A 26,473-nucleotide genomic window follows, 5' to 3' on the forward strand; every position below is an offset into this window, starting at 1 on the left:
TCCTGCCCCTTTTGCATTTTACTGGAACCGAATAGTTCAGAGTTTGTGGGTGTGAGGGGGCGAGTTTGTTCTGCTTCCTCTTAGTCATCCCAGCCTTATGCTGGGGAAAGGCGAGAGCTGGATAAGCAGTCCTGTATTTATCAGATGAATGTTTTTTCTTCAGGAACCACAAGAATGGATGTCCCTTGTGCCCATGCACAGCAGCACATCTGGGCTGGCCCCAGCCTGTGGCCATTTGGGGAAATGTTCTGGGCTGAATTTTGGGACTGGTGACATCTTTCCTGGTGTTTGCCGAAATGCTGAATAAAAAAACGTTTCCTGGGAATTGACACACACTGAGGTGTGACCTCAGTGCCAGTACCTATTGAATTAATACCTGGAATCTTGTTGGTTTTAGTGTTCCATGGCTGCTTTTTTTCCCCTTGAGAACAGTTGCAAGCCAGAACAAAACTGATACACTCTGACAAACCTCTGTAGCGAGTGAGGATTTGTGATACACAACTGCTTTTCAAGGAGGGGCTGTGGCAAGGAGAGTTTGTTTGCGCTGATTCCTTAATTGCCTGGTAGGAGAGAGGTGTTCATGCATCAATTGATGAAATCAAACAAAACTCAGGATCTGACACACCCTCAAATGAGAAGTTCATTACCCTTGGCCTTAATAACTGTGTGGCTGAGGAGTGAAAGCGTTTTTAACAGCTTTTTTTTTACTCTTATGTTTAGCCGATGAAAGCAAAGTGTACACAGTAACATTTGAAAGTGATGATTGTTGATTTTTAAACATTGTTCAGTGGGGACCTTGACTCCTCTCCCACTGCTGCAGGATTATTTAACCAGATTGCATTGATGCAAATCGGCAATGACAGACTGTACTGGGGATGTCTGAGGAAGACAGAAAAGACTGAGTGAAATTTTGATGATACTCCCAGGGACTGTTTAAGTTCCTGGATGTGCATTACATAACGTTCAGCTTCATTTCCTTCCCTTGAAGTGTGTTTGTGAGTAGGGTCCAGGCAATTTAAAGATGCTCTCGGTGCTGCTGCAGTGACAATCAAGGTGCCCTGGGCTCTGGCTGGAGAGAGGCTGAGAAGATGCTGCACCAGAATCAGCCTCAGCTCTTGGTCAGATCCAGCCCTCCTGCCTGAGGAAGCACAAAATAATGCAGCCTGAAGGGAGGCAGGATCAGAGGAGCAGGAACTGCTCTGGCTGGAATGATAATTAAGAGCTGGATTCCCAGTTGTCAGCAGAGCAGTGTGAGAGGAATTGAACTGAGGAGTTTACCACAGACATTTCCCATTAGATGGATGAGATGGGACCATTTTCACACTGGCTGCCAAGGATTGGTCAGGTGTCTGTGGTGTTTTACAGCCTCCTCCCCACTGACCAGCGCCCACAGATCTTTAGTTTGCTCTAAAGCATCTTCCCTTTAGTTGGACTCATTCATTTATTTTTGTATTTTCACTTTAGAGAGCATTGCCAGCAAACGAGCTGAGGAATTCTCTGCCTGGATCCACGTGTCCATTCCTGCCTCCCTGGTTTCCTTTCCCCTTGGTGTCTGTATGGGAACTTCACTGTGAACTTCATTAGAAAACCTCTCTAGACTGAAACGATGTGGAAGGGCAGGGGAGGAAATCTAAATTGTTTGGGTTTAATTCATTCCCACTGGGAACTTCTGTTCTGCACAGTTCAGCCTCCTGTGTTGCCATCAGTGGGATTTGGCTTGTAGTTAAAAACTTAAGTTTGGTTCTTTGTCTTGTTAAGAGCATTTCAGTATAAACTTTATTTGTCTCCATCTGTGTACTTACTCTATTTTCTGCCCAACTAAGTAATGAAAAGTAATACAACTTAATTATTTCACATGAGGAGCTTTTGGTGAGTGGTCACAAAGAAATATGTTTTTGATTTGTATGTAATGTTGGGGTTCCAGCATTGTCTAATAACAAGTATTTTATTAGCTTTATTCAGACAGTCTGACCTGCATGTTAAACACTTAATTAAGATGTATAAATTTCTCCCCTCCTTCCCCTGTGCAATTATTTAAGCCTGTCTGGCAGTGGTACACAGGACAGAGATCAGTGATGGAGTGCTGAACAGCTGCCTCTGCCACTGCAAGGCTGGGGAACTTCTCTTTTTGAAAATTGCAGATTATTTCACATCTGCTTTAACCACCTCAGGTCTCCAAGTGAGCTCAAGCTGTTCTTGATCCAGGAGTGGAAAGCTTTAGCGCTCTCAATAATTACATCCACACTGAGCTGCACAATTTGTTTGTATAGATTAGGGTGGGAGAGCTCCCAAATTTGGGCTCATCCTCAACAAAAGGAAGATGAGCTCCTGCTTATCTATTTCCTGAGCACAGTTTTTGGTGCTATAGCCCAGTGTGATGGAGGCTTGTTAAGCTTTTCTTGCCTTGTGTAGCTTTTAGGATAAGAGAATAATACCTGGGCTCAGTCTATCATGATGATGTGCTGGCTGAAGTCTTATGTAACACTGGCAGAGGCATGCTCCAGGGCTTTTAAACAGAGAAATCTACAGTGCCCATGATCACAGAGAAATCCACTTATTTTCTACAACAGAAACCTTCATATCCTTAAGTCAATAATTTATAAATGAGCAGGTTAAAAAAATGAACTATTAAGCAGCTGTCGGGGAAGTTTGTGGTGTGTTGATAATGTTTGGGGTTATAAACAGTGTCTCAATGTTTCTGACATAAATAATGATGCTCAGACTGATGTTTTGCACTGGGCAGCAGTGAAGGGCTGGGTAGTTCTGTCAGTGCACTGGAACATGCAGATAGAAGGATTAAAGGTGGTGCTTTAGGCTTCTGTGACTTATCTGTGCTGTTCCTAAATAGAATCAGAGCCTTCAGTGGACACTTTTGAATCGGTGGACATTGACATTAAGAATCAGAGGAAGATTGACGAAGTAATCCACACGAGTGAAGTGATGCTACCACAGATAATTTATTGGAAATATAGAAAGGGAAATATTTCTCACATCTCACATGGGAAGAACCACGGCAAAGGAGAAGAGGGGCAGGGGAGAGGCAAGGCTCTCCTTTTCCCCTGAACCACGTGGGATTGCTGCACTGGTTCATCTCTTCCATTTTCTCACTTCAGGACTGAACAAAAGGCTGATGGAGGTTGGGGGACAGGAGGAATCTTAACTAGTGCTGGCACCAGTGGCTGCCAAGGCACGTGTGTGTACCCTGTTGTTCTTTGTATTTTCTCAGCTATAAAGCGCCAGTAATAACACTTAAATTATGGATCATTCAGTGCCGTGTGAGTGAATTAGATAATGCTACATAGGCCTTTGAAGATGAAATGCAGAATATAAATGTTGTCTAAAGCTTACTTTGTGTCATGTGTATAAAACCCCCTGGTAATGCCAGCCCCAGGATTGCTGAGAAGCATAAGGAGAGGCACTTGGGCTGGCTGCATGCAAATTGATTCGGTGGAGCAGCAGCATTCACACAAATCTGTGCTGTGCTGACGAGCCCTGCAGCCTGGCACAACAACCTGTGAACACTTGTGGATAAAGCTCAGAGCCTCGTCCTGTCCAAGCCCCTGCTTCAGGAGGATCTGCTCTGTTCTGTCTTGGAGTGGCAGAGGGAAGGAATTGAAGCAGGAGCTCTGTGGTTGCTGTTTCTCACCCAAGACTCGCAGCAGTAGTGGGTCGCATGCCAAGGTAGCACAGAGTTGAAAGGAAAATAAAAATGGAAGGATGAAGTTACACATTCCCTGCTCCAGGAGCTGGAATTCTACTATCAGTAGTTGTGTGATGAGCTAAACTGGGCTAGAGTGGGAACTGTTGCTTACCCCAGAGCATTTCAGCAAACCTGGAGGATGGATTAGTCAGAAGCATCAGTGCTAACCCTTTTTAAATTTAGTTTCCTTCCTTGTTCCCACTGCTGGGTCTTTCTCAGCGTACACTACCTTTGTCCTCTGAGCTAGCAGAGCTACCCAACTTCTCACTGTTATTTACTAACAAAAGGGGGTTTATTTGGTAACTAAGGCATGATTGATTTTCTTTTCTTTCAAAGAATTTTTGGCTGCTTGCCACTTGCTTTGCAACTGAGCAACATCACGGACCAGTAACCTTGTCAGGGGTGTCAGCCAGCTGTTGCACAGTGTTTGAAACAGTTTTACCTGTTGGGGGCTTGGAGTGACTTATTTATCTAAGTTACACCTTACTAGAAGGTCAAATGAAAGAAATAGCAGATTTCTGGGTCTTCTTGGTGGAAAAGTGCAGAAAAACAAACCAACTCCAGGTCAGCATTGCTAAAGAGCCACAATTCCAAAGGGAAGTAGGGAAGGGGTTACTGGTTTGGGAGTCCTTTTCTGTAGAAGCCATGAGTGTTTTGTTGGTCTGGGGCTGGAAGATTTCACAAACAATGCCATTGCATAAGGGAGGAGGTTATCTTTGTGTGAAAATACATCTTTATTTCTATCTCCTCCAAATAACTGCATTGTGCCTTGATCTCTAGGGATTTTCTTCCCCCACAGATTTAAAACTAAAAAGTTAACTGTTCTTCTTTCTCTCCAGTTGAATTTGATATTATTCAAACAGTCTTATTTTGTCTAAAAATTTCTCTTGCAGACCTTAAAAATCTCGAGTCATGTATTTCCTTGGGCTGCTGTCCTTGCTTGCCTTGCAAACTGAAGCCTTCAAGACCAACTTCCCTGATGAAACCATCGCTGGGCTGTCAGTGAACGTTTACAACCAGCTGAGAGCCACGAGGGAGGATGAGAACATCCTGTTCTCCCCTCTGAGCATTGCCATGGCCATGGGGATGGTGGAGCTGGGAGCCCACGGGACCACCCTGAAGGAAATCCGACATTCCTTGGGCTTTGATGGCTTCAAAAATGGTGAGGCTTTCTCATCATGTCTGGGTTTTTTTGTCTTAGAGGAAGAGGAGCGAGGGTGAGAGTGGCCTGCTCGTGTCCATGGGTTGGTAATCATTGAGTTTCTTGGTGTCCTTGATGGCCTGGGCAGGCTCAAACTTGTGGGTTCTGCATGAGCTGAGAGATGCTGACATTAAACCGCAGTTGGGCTACCTGAATCTTCCACAAGTGCAGCTCACCCTGCTCATCTTGGCTTCTGCTGCAAAATAAACTTGCCTCTAGGAAGAGAAGATTTTTTAGGAATATCCTTTTTAGGGATTAGAGTCAAAGCTGGTAAGGAGAGCAGTGGGTTCAGCAAAATTGCTTCTGTTGATATCCAAGTAACTGGTTTGAAACCTGAATGAAATTTCTTACTCATGAAATGTGCTGGACTTTGGGGTCTTCAGTGGAAGGATCTTGGGGAGAAATTTCTGAACACAGACATCAACCTGTGTTTGTCAGAGCCACTGCAGGGCTGATACCTCTCTGTGGAGGCTACAGCACCAATTGAGTTCTACATTTTGTCTTTAAAACCATAATCAATTATCCTTTAGCTGTAATGGGGGCAGTTGTGCAGTTGATTTTTTCTGGGCTGTTCACTGTTCTGCAATATCAGTGGCATTCAGTAAAAGCATTCCCATGAATTCTGCTTGGAATATATAATTGCAATCAGTTTTAAGGTTTATTTTGTTTAATTCTGATGCAGTAGTACAAGCTTCCTATTTTAAAGCAGACTGCTTTAATCCTATCCAGGACTCCTCACTACCCTCCAAGGATTCTGTTCTGCCCCACTAAGGACCCTGGGAAATTCTAGACCTGCTTTTGGCATAGAAGAAGGCTGTGGGAGGTCTTTAGTTTCAAGACTTGAAGTTCATTTTTCCTAGAACAACTGGCATTCAGGATGGAACAAAAGTTCTGTTAAGAATTTGGGGTGGCAAGACTTAGAAATGGAACCCGTAGGAAGAATTTTTTTAATTTCTCTTTTGGTGTAGAAAGGATCTGCATTGATAGCTTTGCCTCTGGTGGGACTCAAATGTCTCATTAATTAGACTAATTATAGCTGGTAGAAAAAACAAGCCCTAAGTAATATGATCTTGGAGATTATTCCTTCAGCTCTGAAGGTGTGTGTAGGTTTAGAAACAAGTTTGTTTAAAAAAAAAAAAAAAAAGATGACTTTCCTTCGCATAAAACACTTCTGTGAATTTTCAGCAGGAAAGGCATGGAATGATTTTCCTTTCTGAACCACTGAAGCAGTTTTTCCCTTCCCCAGGTGAAGAATTTGCTTTCCTGAAGGACCTTTCTGACCTGGCCACAGCTGAGGAGAGTCACTACGTGCTGGACATTGCCAACTCCCTCTACGTGCAGAGTGGCTTCCATGTCAGTGACAAATTCCTGCAGCTGGTGAAAAAATACTTTAAAGCTGAAGTAGAGAATGTAGATTTCAGCCAAAGTGCAGCTGTTGCTACTCAGATCAATAAATGGGTGGAGAATCACACAAATAGTAAGTCCATGTGATCCTTTTTTGCACTTCCTGCAGGAAGTTTCTGCTTTCAGACTTGTGCAGTGATGTTGGGTTGGTTGCTTTGGTTTTTCTCTCTTCTGTCTGAGACTGAAGTTTCTCCTCCCAGGAAAAGAATTCTAGTATTTCTATTTTTTCCTGTGTAGGAATGATCTGTCATAAGTAATATTAGTCATTGTTAATCACGTGGCATGTGTTTGAATATTTGTTCTCTGGTCTTACCATCTGTAACATTTATTGAATGAGACTGTTTTAATGGTAGGCATTTTAATAGTATTTTAAATTATTTTTTTAAAAAATGATAAGTATTATTTCTCATGGCAGATAAGTTGTCTGCAGAGGGGTTATTGGCTCATGCTTTGGATGTGTGGAGTATTACTCCTCTGAGGAACTCGTACTCACAAGGTGCTGAGAAATAGAATAGTAGGGAATAAAAAGCCAATTTTGAACCACAAAATCAGAGTGTGTAATGTAATATTTTGCAATGTGAGGAAACGAGATAGCATGTTGAGAGGGTAGTTGATTTTAGGAACGCTCTCAACAGTTTCACAACACAAATTTGCAGCAGGGGAGTTAAGCACAAAATTACTGCTGTAAATATTCACATTGAGAGCTGCATGGGGCTGCCTTGGCTTGGCAGCTCCCAGAGAGGTGGCATTTCCTGGATCCATGCAGAGTCCCAGTATCTGGGAGTCTCCTGGTGTAGGGATCAAAGCATGTTCTCATTCTGCTTCCTCTGCTCCACTCTGAAGGTTGATATTATCTTTTGAGAGTAATTCGGGGGGGGTCTGGCTCTGACACAGTTGTACCATTGGGAATTTGAAGGGATTGGAATCCCCTGGAAGGAATTAACACATCCCCCCCCATGGACTCTGAGCACTCTAGAATCCATAATGCTTTATGGGAAAGTATGGCTCCAAAGTGGAAAAGCACCTCTTGTGATGCTTTTATTCCATTTTGAAAATGGTCTGGTTTGTTCCAAGAGAACACTCCTAAAAAACTGCCCTTCCTGCCAGGCTGCAGGAATAGCTGGGTGTAAGTGATGCAGCAGATTGCAGAGTGTTCCCATGGATGTGGTGTCCATGGATGAGGGAAAAGGAAAAGCAGGGCCCACCAGGGCAGCTGGGAGGCTCTTGGGGCCAGGTTGGGATGGTTCCAGTCCCTCAGCTGCTCCCTGCCCACTCCTTCCCTCTGATTCCCCCCTTAGGAAAGGGGCACAGCACAGGCAGGTTCCCACTTCCAGCATGTTCAGCACGATGGGAGGCTCAGGGCAGAGAACAGAACCATCAAAGGTTTCTCTGGGCAGGAAAATTCTTAACTTTTCATCGATATATATATATATAACAAGATATGGCTGAAAGAACATAAATATGAGTACCAAATAGAGATCTGGAAATGTTTTCCTTCTTAGTTTCCCTGTTGTTTTTTCCCAGCTCCAGGTGAGTATTGGTTACACCTCACTCCTTAGAACATTCGAGATAGAATGGAGTACAAAGAGCAACCCAGCAGAAATCCCATCCCTGTGATACACAAATCTCACACCAGTTAGTCAGGATCATATGCTCCAGAAAGCAGAATTAATTTGTTTTTTAAACCGTGGGTTAAGGAGTAATAATCAGACTGAGGAATGTGTTTATTTTAACACTTTGCATTGCAATGTCAGCTAAAAATAGAAGCGAGCAAGAGAGCAATCTGAAGGAGGCTGTAATTCCTGAAGAACAGTGACAGATCTGGTCAGTGCACCCAGTTTACCAGGCTGGGATTGATTTTGGTGAAATGCAAGGCTTTGGAGATGAGCTACAGCCTGCATTCTGATGGAAATGACTTATTCAGGAGCAGGAGCAAAGCAGCTGCCATGCTCAGCTGCTGTACCTCCCATGAATAGAGCAGATGCTAGATGGTTTTCCTCTTGCTTTTCAAGAGCTAATGTCTCTGGAACAAATGCTGGGAATTTATGTGGATTTTTGATGCTCAGTCCTGGCTTTGAATTCAACAGAACATCCCTGAAGCTCCTTCAGAGCTGGCCCAGGTGGAGCTGCAATGGGTGCACTCAGCCCCTTAAACCAAGCGCCCATTTCAGTGCTGCTTTGGATTGGAGCCAAAGTTTGTACAAGTTCTGACCTTAAGCTGGAAGTGCTGAGCTGTTTCACAGCAGCAGGGCCAGCATTCCAGATGTGACCCTCTTTCCACGTGGCTTCCTTGTAGGGTATATTTAGTAGTGATCAAGAAACAGTTGCCTAACACGTACTTGATGGAAGGGTTTACACACCTACACTGTGATTTAGGTTTACAAAACACTGGCACTTTAATTGGAGATTTAATGAAACATCTGAATTGGAAATTACATGTTAACACTGCTTTTTATTTTCTTGCATTTTTCAAGCTGCCTTAAGTTTGGATTTAAGGCTCACTTTGACATGCAGACTGACAGCTGGGTTTCTTTTTAGGTATGATCAAAGATTTTGTGTCTTCAAGAGACTTTGGTGCTCTAACTCATTTGGCTCTCATCAATGCAATCTACTTTAAAGGCAACTGGAAGTCACAGTTCAGGCCTGAAAATACCAGAACTTTTTCTTTCACTAAAGATGATGAAAGTGAAGTGCAAATTCCAATGATGTACCAACAGGGAGAGTTCTACTACGGTGAGTTAGACCTTGAGCAAGTTAGAGCTACTAAATCTTCACTTAATGGGTTTGTTGCAGTAATATCCATTTGTATTGTTGTCTCTTCTTCCACGTAGAATTTTTTATGTGCTGTTTGCCCAAAGAAAGGACTCAGGTTTGTTGGTTTGTTTTTTGTTTTTTTTTCCCTAATGTGTGTATTATAACTGGTAGCAACATTTATAATGACTTGACAATGCTTATCCATTGGATTTAAGCTCTTTGCAATTCTTGAGCCAGTCCTGCTTATCACAAAAATATTTTTCTTGTGCTGTGCTAAACATTCAAATGAATAATGTTTGCTCATTACTGTTGGACTGGCAAAATAGAGGTTCTTTGAACAGCAGAGCTAATGATCATTTTTAGTTGGAGCTTGAGCTGCAAGTGGGTTTTAAAATGTCTGGCACTGGTAGCATTTTGCTCAGTCTCATCACTGGAAAATCCTCTCTCCTGAATAAAAAACTCTGCCCATTTCCCTGAAAGTCTCAGCAGCCTTAAGTTGTAGGCTCTTCTCTGAAAGTTCTGTCCCAGAACTGTGATTATCTACAGATTGTGTGATAGCTTGAGCTTGTATTCTTTAAGTCGTCAAATGTAAACCTCAAATTCTGTGATGAAGAAACCAATATAAATTTTATATAGAATAAGAAGGGTGATATTTGTTTCCAGAATCTAGTAAATACTGCCTAGGATTAGGCCTATTTAAACTAAAGACAAAAGCAAATAGTTCTAACAGGGTTTTTGTTGTTTTCCTCCTCTAGGAGAGTTCAGTGATGGCTCCAACGAAGCAGGAGGGATCTACCAGGTGCTGGAAATCCCCTATGAGGGGGATGAGATCAGCATGATGATTGTCCTCTCCAGGCAGGAGGTTCCCCTGGCCACACTGGAGCCACTGGTCAAGGCCTCCTTGATTAATGAATGGGCCAATTCTGTCAAGAAGCAGAAAGTGGAAGTGTATTTGCCAAGGTGAGAGCGTGCTCCCGTGTCACTGGAAAGGAGAATTGCAGCCAAATTGATGGAGGAGCAAAGTAGGGAAAACTGGAACTCATCCTGCTCCAGCCTGGGGTGCTGCAGCACCCACAGGAGGAGGGTGGCTTTGCCAGGAGGATGCAGTGCAGGGTGATGGTTATTTCTGCACCACACCAGCCCTGCATTTGCATCCCTTTCAGAGCAGAGCTCTCCAGACAGGAAAGTTCCCTCAGCAGTTAGTTCCCTCATCCACCCGGAATGATGCTCACAACTCATTATGGAGAAGTTCCATTTAGACAGGAGCCACAGAAATATTGGAAGTCTGAACTACCAAATGTTTCATTTAGGTGCTAATTAGGTTTCTATGTGCTGCTATTTTCAGAAGGTCTGGTGTGGTGTGTGTCTGTGCAGATACAAATGGTTGAGCGTTGAGCAATAATTCCAGTCAATTTTGGGTTGGATTTTTTTCCCAGCTGTTAGAAATGCTGCTTTTTCTCCTTAGAGCAGCAAAGAATAACAAGACATCACTACCAGAAGGGCTGAAATTCCTGTCAGCCCATTTGCAGACACAGGCTGTGTGCTCAGTGCACATTTGCCCACGTACACCATGAGGATCTTTCCTGGAATCCTGCTTCATCCACCATCAGATATTTCTCATGCCTGTGCTCTGCCTGCCTTGGTAGCAGAGTTATTTACTACTAAATGTCACTAATAATGTCCAGCTGGATCACACTGTCCTTCAAGTGATTCATGATGATTTCATGGAAGTGTTTCTGTAACAATGGAGCCCAGCTCTGAAAGGAATCACTTCCACTTACTCCATTTCTGTGGTACTGTGCAGTGGCCACGTGGCTGCAGAAAAAATAAACTCGAGTGAATCCTTTAATCATTAAAACAGTCCTTTGATTTCAGGTGACTTGGAGATCTGAGCTTGTTCCATTTCACAGGTTCAGACTCCCTGCAGTCTTTGCAGTTCAGAGATCCCTGTCCAGGAGCTGAGCACAGGAAACAAGGCCAGCCAGGATAAATTAGGTACAGATGGACTGGTACTGTCAGCGTGCCCTGATCCCAAATTGAGATGGAATCCACTCCTCTGCACAGCTCAAAGGCAGAGTGCTGAGGGTCCAGCAGCATTTTGGGGCTGTCTTTCACTCCCCAAAGTAAGAGTTTCTCTCGTATTTAAAGCCCCAGCTCTTTTGAAGAGGCAGGAATAGCAGCTAAGAGCTGCATTGCAGGTTTTATATAGACTGAACCTGCCGTTCTCTGTTCCTGGGATTTATTTCTTGTTTGTTTTCTCTTGGAGCTTTTCAGGTCCCAGAGGCCTCAGTGAGTCCACTAAGACACATGGGAGGGGAGTTTTTTCTTAGGTTGTTTCTCCTGCAGGCTTGGGCAAACCTAAATGTTAATGAGAAGAGAAATCTGAGGATTCTTCCATCCTAAAGTTTCCCTTTTTTTACCTAGGACAGCAGCCTGGGCAGCAAGTGCTGAAATTTGGCATCTTCTCTCCAAGAGTTTCTTGAGTGGGAGATCCACAACAGATTATGGAGATCCTCCACTGATCATGGAGAAAATCTGCAAAAACCAGTTTCCATATTTAAATATCTTGAATGGCATAGAAAACACATTAATTATGTTCATGACTTGGGTTCAGTTTTTATTGGTGATTTGGGGTTTTGTTTGCAGAGACTCCAGGTTCTCAGATGGGAATTTGAGGCCTGGGGTTTATGTGATCATAAAATCTCCTTATTTATTCTGCCCTCAGGCTGTTTGGTTCTTATCCAAGAACCTCAAAGAGTGGGATAAACACCTGCAAATTCAGGCTGTACAGAGGCAAACCAGGTAGAAACACGTGCTAATCACCTTGTTTTCAGATAACAAAAGATAACGATCCTGAGCTTGGAATTGTGTGTAGGAATTCTGCAGTCTCCTTACAGGAAATCCAGAGATGAATCGTGTGCTCCCAAGGTGTTGGATTTCCATTAGGGATTCAGAGGTGATCTCCAGGATTTTGTCAATGCTCTAAATAAACACTTCATAAATATTTGATGCTGTGACTCAGAAAGGCATGTTATGAAATGTGGCCTCCAGGCTCTGTCCACTGAGAAATTGAAAGCAGCAGTGGAATAAAATTAAATTTTTATATCTTGAAAGATGCTATCCAATTATAAAGTGAACATTTTTTAAACTTATACATTTGTAATGGGACTGAATGACTTGCCAAAGCAGAGTTAATCACAACTTTGCAATTTCTGTCTGCATTATCTGCGTGCAAATGAAATTGTGTATTATTCCTCTTAATGGCAAAGGAGAGATTTGCACAGAATTGTTAAATTATACTTCCTCATTTTCATTTCCAAATCATTGTTTTCAGCTTAACCCAGACTAAAATGATCAACATTTTAATCCACTTTTTGCATAGGAGTGAAACAGACCATGAATCTAATTTACAAAGCTGTCTCTCCAACATAAATTACTTGAAGAGCATGGGAGGAACTGGTAGCTAATAGTGGTGCTACAGTTTGCAGATCTCCTCTTAAGGATTGTTCCAGTGTGCCCAAATCTCTCTAACAACCTTCTTGTTTTCTTGTGCATTTAAAATAGCTTTAAAATTTTCAGATGGTGCCAAAATGATAAGTGGTGTTAGCTGAAAGTTTTCTTTAAAAGAAAAAAAAAACAAAAACAAAAACCACCCTACAAAACCCAATACAAATTCAAACCAAAATGAAAAAAAAACTCCTTGAGCTTTCTGGTTTTACTTTTTTAACCTACTTTTTGATGAGGAATGGGCCAGTGCTGATTATCCTTGAGATACAACCACAGAAGAGGTACAGAACTGTCCACTGGAACACATTCCCACTCAATTTCTGAAAATCCAGCCCTGGAAAGAAGGATCTTGCCAGACAAAAACCCTCAACCTGCTTTGCTTCCCCTGCCCACAGCAGCTGAATGGGGTTTTTGCCTGGTTTTGCTGTTAGTTGGTTGTTTTGGGGGTTTTTTTTTGCTCTCTTGCTTGTTTGTTTTCAGAGTATTAAATCCTGAAGGTTGCTTCTAGCACCTGAGGACACCCTGGCTGAAATTCCAGCTGGGATGCTGGAACTGATAGCAGCTGGCAGCTTGGCACTGCAGCCTGGCACAAACAGTGTCCCAGTCCCCAGGGCCTGTTCTCCAGGCAGGAATATTGATATATTCCTCTCTTTGCCTGTCCTTCTGCAGGATTTCATCCATTAGAACCAACCTGAAAACCTGGGATTTTCTAGCTTTGGCTCACTCAGAACCTTTAGGAATTTTTTTGAAATGATGGCATTTGGGATGAATCACTCCAGACTGGATGAGTGGACCCTGTACCCTCATCCTCCTTGGCTCTGTGGATCCTGAGCATGTAAAAATCACAGAAAATTCAGTGTTTTAAGGGTTGCATGACACCATAGAAGATGAACACATCTTTGTTTCTATCTAAAAGGCTCTAAAATAGAAGAGAGATGACTTGATGTGGAGTGTTAATGCATAACTGCAGAATGTCAGGCACATAAATGCATCATTTTATTCTAATGCTTGTCCAGGTTTTAAATTTCATTAAAATGTCCCGACTCCCTGCTAAAATCTCCAGAGAACTCCTGTTTCTCAGCCTAATCTTCTCTTCAGTGTCTGTTTCTCAGACTTCAGTTGCTACTGTTCCATGATTTTTGATACTGAAGTATTTAAATCAGTTTTTCAGAGTATTTTTAGCATCAGGAGCACCTAAAGGATTTTGGGGGGAATCAATAATTTCCATCTGGTTCACTTTGTGCAACAAACAGTGCAAATAACCAAGTGTCAGGGGTAGTATTGTGGAGCTCAACATTCCCAAAGTCTGGGAATTGAGATGGAATGTCAGTTCTGTGCTCTGGGCTGTCAGCTTTGATTTGGAATACCATCCTCACTGTCTGTAAGGAGTGCTCAGAAACCCAAATCTGACTGAATGTTTATGTCAAACTGCAGAGCCTGACATTAAATTGCAGAGTGTGAAGCTGCCCTCTTACTTTTGAGAAAGGGATGGTTCAGATGTCAGCTAAAATATTGGAAATCTGATTAAGAGTTGATTTGTAACTCTCCCTGCTTTCCAGGGCGTGTGAGGAAAGAGGGGAGGTCTGTTTGGAGAGGGGGTTTTACCTCAAGACAAAACTCCAAGGAAGGAAATTTATTTGGTTTGTTTTTGTAAAGGCATCATTTGATATTTGTACAGCTGCTGTGGGATTTTTTGGGCTGTTTTGTTGGTCGTAAAAAAGCAGCAACTCACCTCTGTAGATACTGGGCAGCCTCTCACTCACCCACCTGCTCAGGATTTGCCTTTCCAGAGTTTCCAGGCAGGGATGGAGCCAGTCTCCAGTGGCTGCTGCTGTCCTCCCCCTAGGCATCCTTTGGCATCATCCCTCAGATTTCCTCCCATCCACGTTCTTTCCAGGTTTATCTTCTCCCTAAAGCTCTCCTAAGCCTCCCCCTTGCTCAGTGTGCAGGAGCATCCTGTGGCCCAGCTGCTTTCTGGGTCACATTGCATTGCTGAGCAGATGTGTGTTTGCTGTCCAATGGTCCAGAGACTTAAACCCACCTGATTTCCATTCCTGCCTTGCTCTATTACTCTGCAGTTCGAAAAAGATGCTTTTATGCAGTTATTTTTCTTATTTTTTACCTAAAAGATGCTTTTCTGCAGTTATTTTTCTTATTTTTTACCTAAAAGATGCTTTTATGCAGTTGGGTTTTTTTTACCTAAAAGATGCTTTTTTGCTATTTTTTTACCTAAAAGATGCTTTTCTGCATTTATTTTTCTTCTTTTTTACCTAAGAGTTGCTTTTTTGCAGTTATTTTTCTTCTTTTTTTAACCTCAAAGTTTACTTCCTATGCAGACTTTACCTGCTACATTCTTATCCTGATATTTCTTAGGAATTTGGCACTGCTGGCTCCTACATAAATCATGTTGAAAGATTGATGCACTTAGTATTGGGGTGAAAAAAAAAAAAAAAAAAAAAGGGAAACAGCACTGAAATTTTTATAAAATCCATTTTAACATTCATTTGCATTCTCTGTAAAGCAGGTACAGTGGTTTTCAAAATGTTTTGATGTAAATATAATATAGAAGGAAATATTTCTTGATTTATTTTCTGTGGACTTCTTTAATGTGCACAGAGAAGACCTCTGGACTGGACTGGACTGACTCTGGCATTGGGAACCAAGTCTCAATTCACCTTTTTTAGGATTTTTACCAAAGTCTCTAAAGTAGATCTGGACATGTTTTACAAGTGTGTTTTGACAGTAAAACTGGTTTTAGTGTTGGAGCCTAAAGGTCAGGGAAATTTGATTGAATGAGTAACTTGTAGACTCGTTACCACAGTAACTGATGCAGAATCTGCCAGAGCACCTTGAGAAGCTTCTTTATTCCTTGAATTTTTGTTGGTCTCTTCTGATTCTTTTGAGAACTTCCAAGGCAATAAAATCACAAGAATCTGTTCCTGTGGTTTTTATTCCATTCATGCCCTGGAATTGGTCTGGACAGGCTGCAGGAACATGATTCCAGCAATGATTTATCAGTCCTGAGCTATCTCCAGATCCTATTTCAAGTCCTAAAATTCTTCTCTGGATAATGATAATTCTGGATGATATCCATCCCACCCCAGATTTTTGGCTTCTAGTGGTGTTTATAAGTCCATTATGAAAGTAGATTATGTACTGGATTTTTTTCAGGTTCGTGTAAGTGAGGAAGATCCTCTTGACTCTTATTCAGTCCTGTTTGATGTCCAGATAATTCCTTTTCAAGCTGCCAAGGCTGGTGCTTGCCAAGGTGTTGGACATCTCAGCTCTTCATCAGCTGTGCCCTGCCCACAGCTCTGGGCCAGACTTCCCCCTGAAAAGAACATGTTGTTCTTCCATGGATTTGAGGAGTTTAATCCTAAAAAAAACAGCAGATTGCACAGAAGCAAATCTATTTGGTTCTAGCACTTCTTTGCCCCCCTCACCAAGGACTGAGCTGTGGCTTCAGAAACCAGAACAGCTTCCTACAGCCCATGCTTTATGTTGGATAGTTCCAGCCAGCCACTGCCAGCAAATTGTAAATCACTAATAATTCATCTGCTCATTCTCCAGGGCACCCAGAACTCACCCCACACAAGCAGTTTTAGTCACTCTTTTGTGTCTGGCTGTAGACATCTGCTATTTTCTGCTTGGGGCTGCCATTACTAATATTTTCCTGCCACATTTCTGTGTTTCTCCAGCTGTCCACTCATAAAGGTCTTTTTTTGTTGTTTTACTGACACCAGGCATAGCTTTTTACAATGTTTGAAAATCAGTGTGTAAATGGAACAAGCTTTTGCCCAAAATTTTGCCCTCAGGATAGATCTCAGTTTGTCCTTCCAGCCTAGAACAGGGCTTTTGCCAGTGCATTTAAACTAACAACTATTTGTTTTCCCTGCTCTTTACTCACAATCAAAACCCGATTACAGTTGTGCCACCACACTCATTAGAAGCTGAATCAGGAATGCTTTATATTCATATTCATAGCTGGTCTTTCTTATACCATCAAAGTAAAAGTGGAGTATCTTTCTTACTCCTCCTTTGCCAGCAGCTCTCTGGGAAGTTCTGCTGTCCTTTGCCTCATTTGCTATTCTGTTCTAGTATCTGCACAATTAAATTCAGGTTTTAGAGAAAACCTCTTGTGTAAAAAGTAAGCATTTCCATTAGCTGCTGCATAATTTTGCACTGCAGTTTTATGGGCAGGGGCTGCACATACCATTAGCATATTTTTGATTGCTTCTGTATTAGAAAAAAAAAAAATCCAGCTGTGAGTAAACTCATTTGTCTATAAGCGTTTTTTGGAAGGTGTCACCAGCCCCGGATCTCCTACTTTGCATTATTTATCTTAGTGTTTTCACCTAGAAAATTTAATCTTCTAATAACAGTAAGTAGTGCTTACATCTGGCTTTTTGTAATTTTCTCTGCCGTTCTCCAGGTTCTCAGTAGAACAGGAAATTGATCTGAAGGATGTCTGGAGAGGTCTGGGAATTACAGAGCTGTTCAGCAGCAGTGCTGACCTCACTGCCATGTCTGGTAAGAACTCCTTGTCTTGTCTCTCAAAGCAGATGAGGAAATACATTTTTCACCTGGGGAAAGTTCACTCGGAGTGTTTCAGAACTGGGTCTCATTGGAAATGGAGACCAAGTGTGATCCCTGTAAGAGGCAGATGCACACTGGAGCAGTGCATGGCTGCAGTGCCTGGGTGGCAGATGGGATCCACACTCCAGGGGGATCAAAATGTGTCTCCAGTGCTGTTTGTTCCCAGCATGAGGAGCATGAAGCTGCTGCACAATTAATTCCTCTCCCCAGATACCTGGAAGCAGCACGGGAAGGAAGAGTTGGGACATAAAAGCAATTTAGTCACAAACGCCACCTGCACTCAACAGGAGTTAAAATATCCAATACCTTTAAAAATCCATGTGGAAATGAGGCATTTATGCTTTTACATCTTCCTAAAGCTGTTCACAGAGTCACAGAATATTCTGGCTTGGTAGAGACCTTGAAGAACATCTCCTTCCACCCCCTCCATGGGCAGGGACACCTTCCACAATCCCAGGTTGTTCCAAGCCCTGTCCAGCCTTGGCCTTGGGCACTGCCAGAGATGGGGCAGCCCCAGTTTCTCTGTGTTGAAGTGGCACACTGCCACCTGAATGATTTTGGGGGTTTTTTAGCTCCATGTGTTACTCCCCAGCCATCCAGGTAGTTCTTTAGCTGGTGGGAAATCCTTGTTCCTCATTGTCTGACCCTGGGACAGTCACACCTGTGAGCCTTAAGTTTGCCTTTATTGCCAGTGGTTGGACTTCCTTCCTCCCACATGCACAGAGAAATATTTGTGATGATCATATCCCTTCATTTTTGCTAAGTTTGAAATGTTCTTTATAGTGTATCATGTAGTTTATTCCACTGGTTTGCCACTTTTGCTTTTCCAGTGAAACTGGGTGAAAAGCTGGCTTGAGCTAATATGAAAAGAGTTAAAATAAATGAAAAACCCCCTTTTTCAAAGAAATAGCATTCTTTTGAAGAAAAACACCTTCAATTTCTCTGCCAGCTCAATGAAAAGTCAGCTTCCCTCTAAATTCTGGTCTATTTATAGGAAATTATTTACTTGAGAAAAAGCTCCTAGGAGAATGGAAAATGCACAGGGAACCACAAAGGCAGCACCTGGCTTTTATTTAGTTCCATGTAAAATTCATTTATATTTCAGGGGCATCTATTTATCAAGAGGTTGACAGAAAGAATCACGTGCTTGTGGCTTAATCCATGTGACTAATGATTTGTTTAAAGTTTTATTATTCTGACAATTGTGCTGTACAAAATCAAAACACTGTGTTCTGCATGACTGAATTAACTCCTCTGCCATTTAAAGATTTACTTTTTATTTAAGTGTAGAGCAGTGTATAGAGAAAATTCTTGAGTTTTACTGTAGCTTTCCTGCTTTTCACTGAAAAGAGGTCATTCCACCTGGGCATGAAAAGGTTATTTGTAAATTAAGCATGAAAGAATAGTTTTAAAGTAATGTCTTTAATGAAAACCCCACAGTTGATGCTGTCTAAATGAAGTTTTAAGTAATTTAAAATACAGAATACTTTCCTTGATTCTAATTTTCATAATTTAAAATATAGATGGATGAAGGGAAAATAAGTCACAAAGACAAATTGTTTAAACATGAGTTTCACAGACACCTGAGTGGGACATCAAGTAGCAGGAAAGTGGAAGTTGGAAGTTTATGTGTATCTCAGGGTCAGCCCTTTGAAAAATCTGGCACTTCATGAGGCCTTAAGTGCAGACATTTCAACAAAAAAAAAACAATCTTTGACTGGACACTTAATTTAGGAGGCTATAAATCAAATCTAAAGAGATTTTTGAGAATTTTGGTTGCGTTTAAAAATCCTCTCCTCCTCCTGTCCTGTGGCTCTGCCATTGCTGCCAGGGAAAGTCTCCTGCAATTCCAGCAGTGCCCCTAATCCTGTCATCACATTGGTGAGCTCAGCAAAATTCTGTAGGGCTTTAGTCGTCATAAACCAAATTGCAGGATTATTTTTCAATATTCAGATTTTTTTTTTTTTTTTTTTGCTGTTTCCCCTCAATCTGAAAAAATGGGGCCAGCTTGACCTTCTGGAATGTCTAGATTCTGAGCAACCAAAGAGAAAGTGTTAATGCAGGTGCACTTTTCAAATGTTACTCCCTTGCAGAAATTTAAGTTCTTTGACAATTGCCACAGGTGAGTAGGAGGACATTCCTGTTGGGCTGTCAGCTCTCCTGTTTTCTGACTCTCACTTGCAGAAAAGACTCTGACAGTATTTACTTGCTTCTGATTCCATCAGATGTCCAAAATAATCTTGAAACAACTTTTGCTATTTCAGATGTTATCATTGTGATTTTATCATATCACATAAATTTGCTGCTTGAGTGTTTTAACACCACTCAAGACTTAGCACTGAACCAATTTCAATACTAAAACTCCTTCAAATGATTATAATATTTCTGCCTGTTTTATAGAGCCTTAAAAGCAGCAGCTTTCAATGCAAGGTGACCTGGGTGACAGTGAGCAATGAAGGGATCTCAGTGACTTCCTTCCACAATCTGAAGCAGTTAGAAGAGTATCAGTGCAGTAAATAACTCTTGGAAGTCTTGACTGACATCCATATCATTTTTCTGGGACAGCCTAAGCAAGAAGAGCCAATAAACCCACATGGTATTTTTAAAAAAAAAAAAAAATGAGACTTGCAGAGCAGCCAGTTGGCAGCTGAGTGGGAGTTTGCAGACATATGGAGAGTAGTGACAAATGGAGTGTGGTGCCAGCAGAGTCGTGTTCATTAGGGGGCAGCTCCAGCTCCCTCCCACTCCCCATGGGTCAGCCCTGCTCAAAGCTGAAACTCTGGCACCAAATCCCCAGGGGGCTTCCCTGAGATCTTCACAAGGTGAGTCAGGTTGGTTTTATGGAAATGCACGTTCAGAGGAGCTCCTGGAGGGAAATGGAGTGATGGTGAGTGCTCAGGTGAGCCCTCCTTGTCCCCTGTGGAAGCTGTGAGGGGTAACCCTGAGGAGATGGGTGTGAGATGGGGGCACTGCAGCCAGGGATGTGACAATCGCCCCCTGGAAAGGCTGCCTCAACTCTCAGGGACAACATTATGCTTTTCCTAGGAAAATAGATTCATGCACTGCAGGGAGAGATGAATGAGAAGGATGTGATAGTGGCAATATAAAGAGAAGGACCTAGAGAAGGTAATTTGGGATGTGGAATTGCTCTTTTCATCATCCGAGGACAAAGATATCCAATGAAGTGAAAGGCAACAAATGGAAAACAAACAGAAAGTGCTTCTCTCATGAAAAACTTCACCACAGGGATCTTTGCTGGGTGTTCCTTGAGATTGGCAGGACTGAAAAAAAAATAAAATTGCTCCAGAGCAATCAGAACTCTCTATACTGCCCTGAATAGAGGCACTCTGTGTATAGACACTTGGGTTAGAGTATAAGGCACATGCTGTGTGAGAGGATATTTTTCTCTTGTAAGTTGTGCTGCAATTTTCATCTACAAAGCTTTTTGGATCTTCTTCTGAAGCAACAATTCCATAGCTGCTGCAGTGGGCTGGGCTAACTGGGTGTACTGGTCTCATCTGCAGGGGCATTTTTTGTGTTCCTGTCAACTTCAAATGCTGGGTTTAATACTCAGATCCTGAAAGCATTCACAAGTAGGCAACCTTTTATAGCTGATGGCAAATGTTAGCAGTGTTTGTGCTCTCAGAATGAGGGGCTCTGAGCCCATCAGGTGCAGAGCAATCTTCTGAGGTGTTATTTCTCACCAGGAATAAATACATCTTGGAGTTCCAGAAGCATCACCAAACTGTGCAAAATAAAGCACTGAGAGTGAAAGCGTGGAACATTTCTGTGAATATTACAGAGCACAGGATCAGGCTTCAGTGCTGCAGTAATAAAGAATTAATTGAAATACATGATTAGGATAAGTGGGCGTTGCCTTGTGATTGAACATTAAAATGTATCTGGATTTAAGATTTTTGCTTAATGTTAAAGGCAAGTGAGTGCTGCATGTGCCATGTTTTAAAGGAGTAGGGTGGGAAGTCGATCCCAGCTTTCAGGACAGCACTGCTGAAGGCTTGGGGCTGAGGTCTGGACTGATACCAGGTTTAGCAGCCTCATCCGTGTTTTATTGCTCACAGTCCCTGAGGGGATGTTTTGGGGCTTTTGTTGGTGTGACTGAAGTGCAGCAGCTGAACTGGGAGGTTTAATTCAGTGCTGAGTGTACCGAGCAGCAAATGAGATCTGCTGGGGAAAGACTTTCCTCCTCGTGGCTCTGAGTGTTCCAATAGAGCTGATCCTTCAGCGCCCAACAAAAACCAGGGAAAATTCCCTGACTTCAGCAGGAGCAGCCTGGGACTGAAATTAAAATACTGACAAAGAAGGATGGGAAACAAACAAGATTGGAAAAAGCTACCTCTGTGGTGGTTCTTGCAATAAATATCTTCAGCTTCTTGTAAATATAATAGAGGAATAAAGAATAGACCTCATTTTCCTGGAGGAAGTCTGTGTTGTACCTAGTGCAGAAGTGAATTTATTTTACTGTCTAAGTATTAGCCTATAATGTAATAATCTTTTTTTTTCCCAGTAATTGTATTTAAAATCTTGATTCCAAGGGCTGGTTTTGCCTTCTCTGCTATACTGAGCTCAGGGCAGTCCTGAGCTATTTTAATATCCATGGTGTAGGAGAGCACTACAAATGTGAGTGAGGTAAATGGTGCTGTTAAAAGGGATTGGCAGAAGGTGTTTCAATGCAAGAAAACTCTTCTCCTTCCCTGCCTGGTGTAGAAGGTGGATGATAATGGGATTTTGGCAGTGTTGGGGAAGGGTTCTTTAAATGCTTCAATCTTATTGTTGAGCCACTTGAAATATGTTCCCCTTTCCTCTGCAGATAACAAGGAACTTTACCTTGCAAAGGCATTTCACAAGGCATTTCTAGAAGTTAATGAGGAAGGATCAGAAGCTGCTGCTGCCTCAGGTACCTGACTGAAAAGCAGAATTAAATCAAATGTCTGAGTATTCTGTGCTAATTAATTTTTTACAACTGATTTGCTGTACAGCCAGGAAAGCTGAATAGCAGCATGGAGACACAGCATAGCAAGTGTGCTGCTTGCAGGAGAGAATTCTGCAAATCAGAAGTGTTGGCATTTTTGTAACATGTTTTACAAAGAATTTGGAGTCTCCTGTGAAAAAACCCTTCTTTATTTTCTTTCTGATTGTCAGCAGAAGCCCAGACTCCAATTTCTGTTTCCTTCATGAGGAAAGGAGCATTCATCATTTTTCACCTGCTAATTGAGATGGTCAGGGGCATTTGATCCAGGAGAGTTAGAAGGAGATGAGGGTTGTTGTGGCAGCTGCATTTTAACAAGCTCACATCCAGACACACAAGATGGGAAGTGCTGAATGCACAAGCAGAGCTGTCCCCTGTTAATGCTGGGGGCAGGTGCTTGCTTTACATGATTGGCACATGAAAATAAGTTCCATTTTTTGCCCATATGTATCATTAGGTGATTTCTAATTGCCTCTGCTTTGCCAGTCTTTGAGGAAAGGAAGAATTACTTGCCAGGTCTGTGTTGAATTGTGCCCAATTCTCTATGCACATGCTCCAGTCTTGATGAACAGTGGAGTGAAAATTTAGAAGTAAATGAAACACTTGGAATTCGTAATAATATCCTGGAGAAATCCATGCACCTCCAAATAAAAATAACAAAGGGCCAAATCCTGCCTGGTTCACAGTTACTTTTACCTTCAGCTCTGCATGATGTAAAAGCACCAGCCAAAAGCTGCAGGATCAGCCTATTGAATTTTTTGCATGTTCCCTGGTTATTAAAGGTTCCCTTTCCCTCTGCACTGTGTAAAGCAGGTTAGCAGGGCTGGTTAATGCAGTGCACTTCCCTCTGTGAGAGAGCAGCACTCCTAACTCCTCTGAAGGTTCTGGATCCTCAAATTTATATGCTGCTCCCTCAGCCTGGGAAATTGCAGCACTCTGCATTGTTAATCATTCTTCAAGCCAGAATAGGCAATTACTCTGCAGGTTTCTCTCCTTTCCAGGGAATATTTTCCTGCTGTTTATTTTGGTGTTGAGTGTGGGACTTCAGTGGCTGCACAAAGGTCTCTGCTGAAGAGCAGGAGAAGGGGCAGAGCTGTTTGACAAGTTGCCTGTGTTCTGTTTCCTCTAGGAATGATTGCCATCAGCAGAATGGCAGTGCTCTATCCCCAAGTCATAGTGGACCATCCCTTCTTCTTTTTGGTCAGAAATAGAAGAACAGGTGAGATTATGGCAGACTTCTCTTGAGTTGTTCACAGCACATCCTCAAGCAGTCAAAGGAAAAATGCATGTTTTGACCAATGGACTGGGCTTGTATTGTGAATTTCCCTTAGTTTGTGTTAAAACACCCAATATTGAAAGAGTCACCTTTTCCATGGCCCCAAATCTCTCTCCAAAAAAACCACACCAACATCTGACATAACTCTGAAAAAAGCTCACAGAAAAGAAAAACCTCCCCATTCCTGTCGTGAGAAGAGAGTGTTACTGCCCTGAGTATCCATAATCACTGCACTCCCTGAGAGCTTGGCTGCAGTCAGAGCAGTGAAATGTGTTCCCAGTACCAAAGGATTTGCATAATGGAGGGACATTACAGCTGGGAATAATGCTGTTGTGCTCTCCAAGGGCTCGGTGGCAGGTGAGGGATGAGAGCAGCACTCAGCAGCAAAAGGGGCAAAGGATTAAGTCATTCCTGAGGCTCCTATTTGTAATTTGCTGCAATGATGTGGATGTGACTGGGTGATCAAACATTGCTGTTCCCCCCCAGAGTGTTTATGGGTCTGTGTTTGTGCTCCCAGCACAGGAGCAGTGTTCACTAAACCATTTGGTGATGGTCAGTCTGGTTGGGTGGAGTCACTGGTGGGTTTCCTTCCAGCACAGCACTTGGATGAGCCACTAAGAGAATAAAATAAACTCCATCCCAGCTGACACCAGGCCAGCAAGGCAGGATACCAACTCTTAGGGGTTTATAAACCATAATAAAATTGAATATTCTTACTGTTGTGGACACATGAGAAAGAAAATATGCCTGGAAGAGGGGATCTGGCCTTTATTGCTACTCAATAGCCAAAAATCTTCCCAAAAGGAAAAGTTCAAATCAGGACAGAGTGGAACTTGGTCGCTTTGGGGCTGTTCTTAAAATTGTTCTTAAAATTGTCTGTAGAAAGAGGAGTTACCAACAACTGTAGCTAAAGCCTCAAAGCTTGTTACTAATCCAGAAATCTGAGGTTGGAAACCTTTTGAAAAACTCCTCTTGGTTGTCCTTCTCCTCCAGACAAGCCCAAGTGCTCGGGTTTGGTTTCTGTCTTCAGAAAGGGCTCTTGAGCCATTTCCTGTCCCGAGTTCTGAGCCATTTGTTCCTGGAACAATCACGCAGCCCTGCTCTGGAGGTTATTGTTGGTATTCATCATCTTAAATCCTCAGCTTCTCCTTCTGGCTCTGACACCTTTCCCTCCCTTCCTCCTTCCCCGCTTTTCTCCGCAGGTACCGTGTTATTCATGGGAAGGGTAATGCACCCTGAGGCAATGAATTCAAGTGGCCACGACTTTGAAAAGCTTTAACTGCCACCAGCTACCAAAAGGAGGAGATAAGCACATAAAGTTTGAAGTTAATATATTTAAGGTTTGCTGTGTTTTCCCCCAAGATACTGTTTCAAAACGCTTTCGGATCTAACTGCGTGCAAGTCGGTTCCCAGAGGAAAGCTTACAGTATTAAAGTAATGGTTCTGTTTTTGTCATTGTGATTGCTGTGTCCTTAAAATAAAGTTGTGTACATGTCAACAATCGTTTCTTGTTCTAGTGAGTTGTAAAGCAGAAAACTGCAAATCCATTATTTGTAATTTTTTTACAGTCCAAAGAGTGACTTGATCAATGAGACAGGAGCAGAACGTGTGCAGCTCTGAATAATGCAATTGGCAGAGCTTGGTGGGCATTTCTAGAGCTGAAGAAGCACATGTGGACACTGTGATTTCAGGACATCACAGCCTGTGATGCACTGCCTGATCCCAGAGAAAGGAACAGAGCTGAGTGGATTTGATTCTCTGACTGTGGTAGACTTTGTGTGAACTCTCCCACGTGATTCTCAAGTGCTGCTTTTCTGGATGCTCCTGCATGTGACTCTGCCACTGACCCCCTAAGTGTTGATGCCAATAAAAGCATGAATATCTGAGACTGTCAGTGTAGAAAGCTCTGTGTGTGACTCAAGTAAAGGACTTCAGTAGTAATGGCATTCGTGTGGACATATTTTTTCTCCCCCACAGCAGTTCTACTCTTCAGTCTCTCATTTCAGGGCTCTAGAATGTTCTTTCTCAAAAAAAAAAAAAAAAAAACCAACAAAAAACCTCACCCAAACTCAATTTAAGTGTCTAAAAATGTTCAATTCGTAAATAAGTATCTAAAGGAACAATATCATCCTTTTCATTTCCTAACTTTTTCTTGAGAACAGTCTGACAGAGAGGAGAATGACATGTAACACAAGTAAATATTAGCAGGGGAATTAGTTGCTGTTTCCATTTGGAAGAGGAAGAGCAGTATCCATTGTCAGCAGAGACACATATAATTATTTCCTCCCTCATTGTGCAAAATACAAAAAGAACAGAGGTTATTAAAAAGGTGAGAGAGAAAAGGAGAAAAGGAGGGAGGAGCTCCTTTGAAACAGATCATAAATACAAACCTTTGGATAATAAATGGGGTTTTTTCTCAGTCAATAGCAGTTTTCTCTTTGGAATTCTGTGGGAACAAATGGATTTTGGCTGAAGTGCAGTCACAGGCTTCGCTGGCATTCACTCACTTCAGAACAGCAGAGATGTCGCTCCCAAAGTTATTCATGCAAAGGAGAACTTCCAAATGTGACACGTTGTTCACTCTTTTTCTACTGCTGGTGCAGCTCCTGCAGGTCAGACCAGGACATGGGCTGGGAATGATCCCTTCAAGAAAAGCCTTTTGAGCACACTTCCAGCCCTGCCTCCTTGGATTGTTTCACAAAGGGGGTTCTGAAGTGTGTTTCTGGTCCTTATTACCTTTCTGTACTATAGTCTGGACTTGGTAAGACAGCTTTTGTATTCAGATTTAGATGAAAATGGTAATTTTAGCTTTGTGTAGGCTAAAAGTGTTGTGCTGGGGAGGGAAAAGGGAGTGCTGCTCAGAAGGAGCAGGGGCTGGTTTTTACCAAGACCAGAACTCTCTCACTGCAGGTAAAATGAGCTTTGATGTGGGTTACACAAGGACTGGTCCTTCACATTGAAATAGTTCCGTGGATATCCCCTCACATCTGTAAAAGTGACCCAAAGGCTGAGGGTATCCTGTGGGGTTAATCTTAGGGGAACCTGGTT

At 42.4% G+C, this 26,473-nt stretch overlaps 1 protein-coding gene across 2 annotated transcripts in view; it reads left to right on the plus strand.

Annotated features, from left to right (window-relative positions):
• Positions 1 to 25,371, plus strand: part of SERPINI1 (serpin family I member 1) — a 44,795-nt gene extending 19,424 nt beyond the window's left edge. The window contains exons 2-9 of one of the 2 annotated variants that reach the window (XM_066325702.1): positions 4,594 to 4,862; positions 6,148 to 6,378; positions 8,844 to 9,038; positions 9,815 to 10,019; positions 16,999 to 17,096; positions 21,991 to 22,077; positions 23,279 to 23,368; positions 24,628 to 25,371. In XM_066325702.1, coding sequence (XP_066181799.1) covers positions 4,613 to 4,862; positions 6,148 to 6,378; positions 8,844 to 9,038; positions 9,815 to 10,019; positions 16,999 to 17,096; positions 21,991 to 22,077; positions 23,279 to 23,368; positions 24,628 to 24,704 — 1,233 coding nt within the window. In that variant the 5' untranslated portion in view covers positions 4,594 to 4,612 and the 3' untranslated portion in view covers positions 24,705 to 25,371. The remainder of the gene's footprint in view (positions 1 to 4,593; positions 4,863 to 6,147; positions 6,379 to 8,843; positions 9,039 to 9,814; positions 10,020 to 16,998; positions 17,097 to 21,990; positions 22,078 to 23,278; positions 23,369 to 24,627) is intronic. The other variant, XM_066325703.1, reaches the window with a different exon arrangement.
• The last annotated feature ends 1,102 nt before the right edge of the window (positions 25,372 to 26,473 follow it).

Source organism: Sylvia atricapilla, chromosome 10, assembly GCF_009819655.1.
Source record: "Sylvia atricapilla isolate bSylAtr1 chromosome 10, bSylAtr1.pri, whole genome shotgun sequence".
In the NCBI taxonomy this organism is placed as follows: Eukaryota; Metazoa; Chordata; class Aves; order Passeriformes; family Sylviidae; genus Sylvia; species Sylvia atricapilla.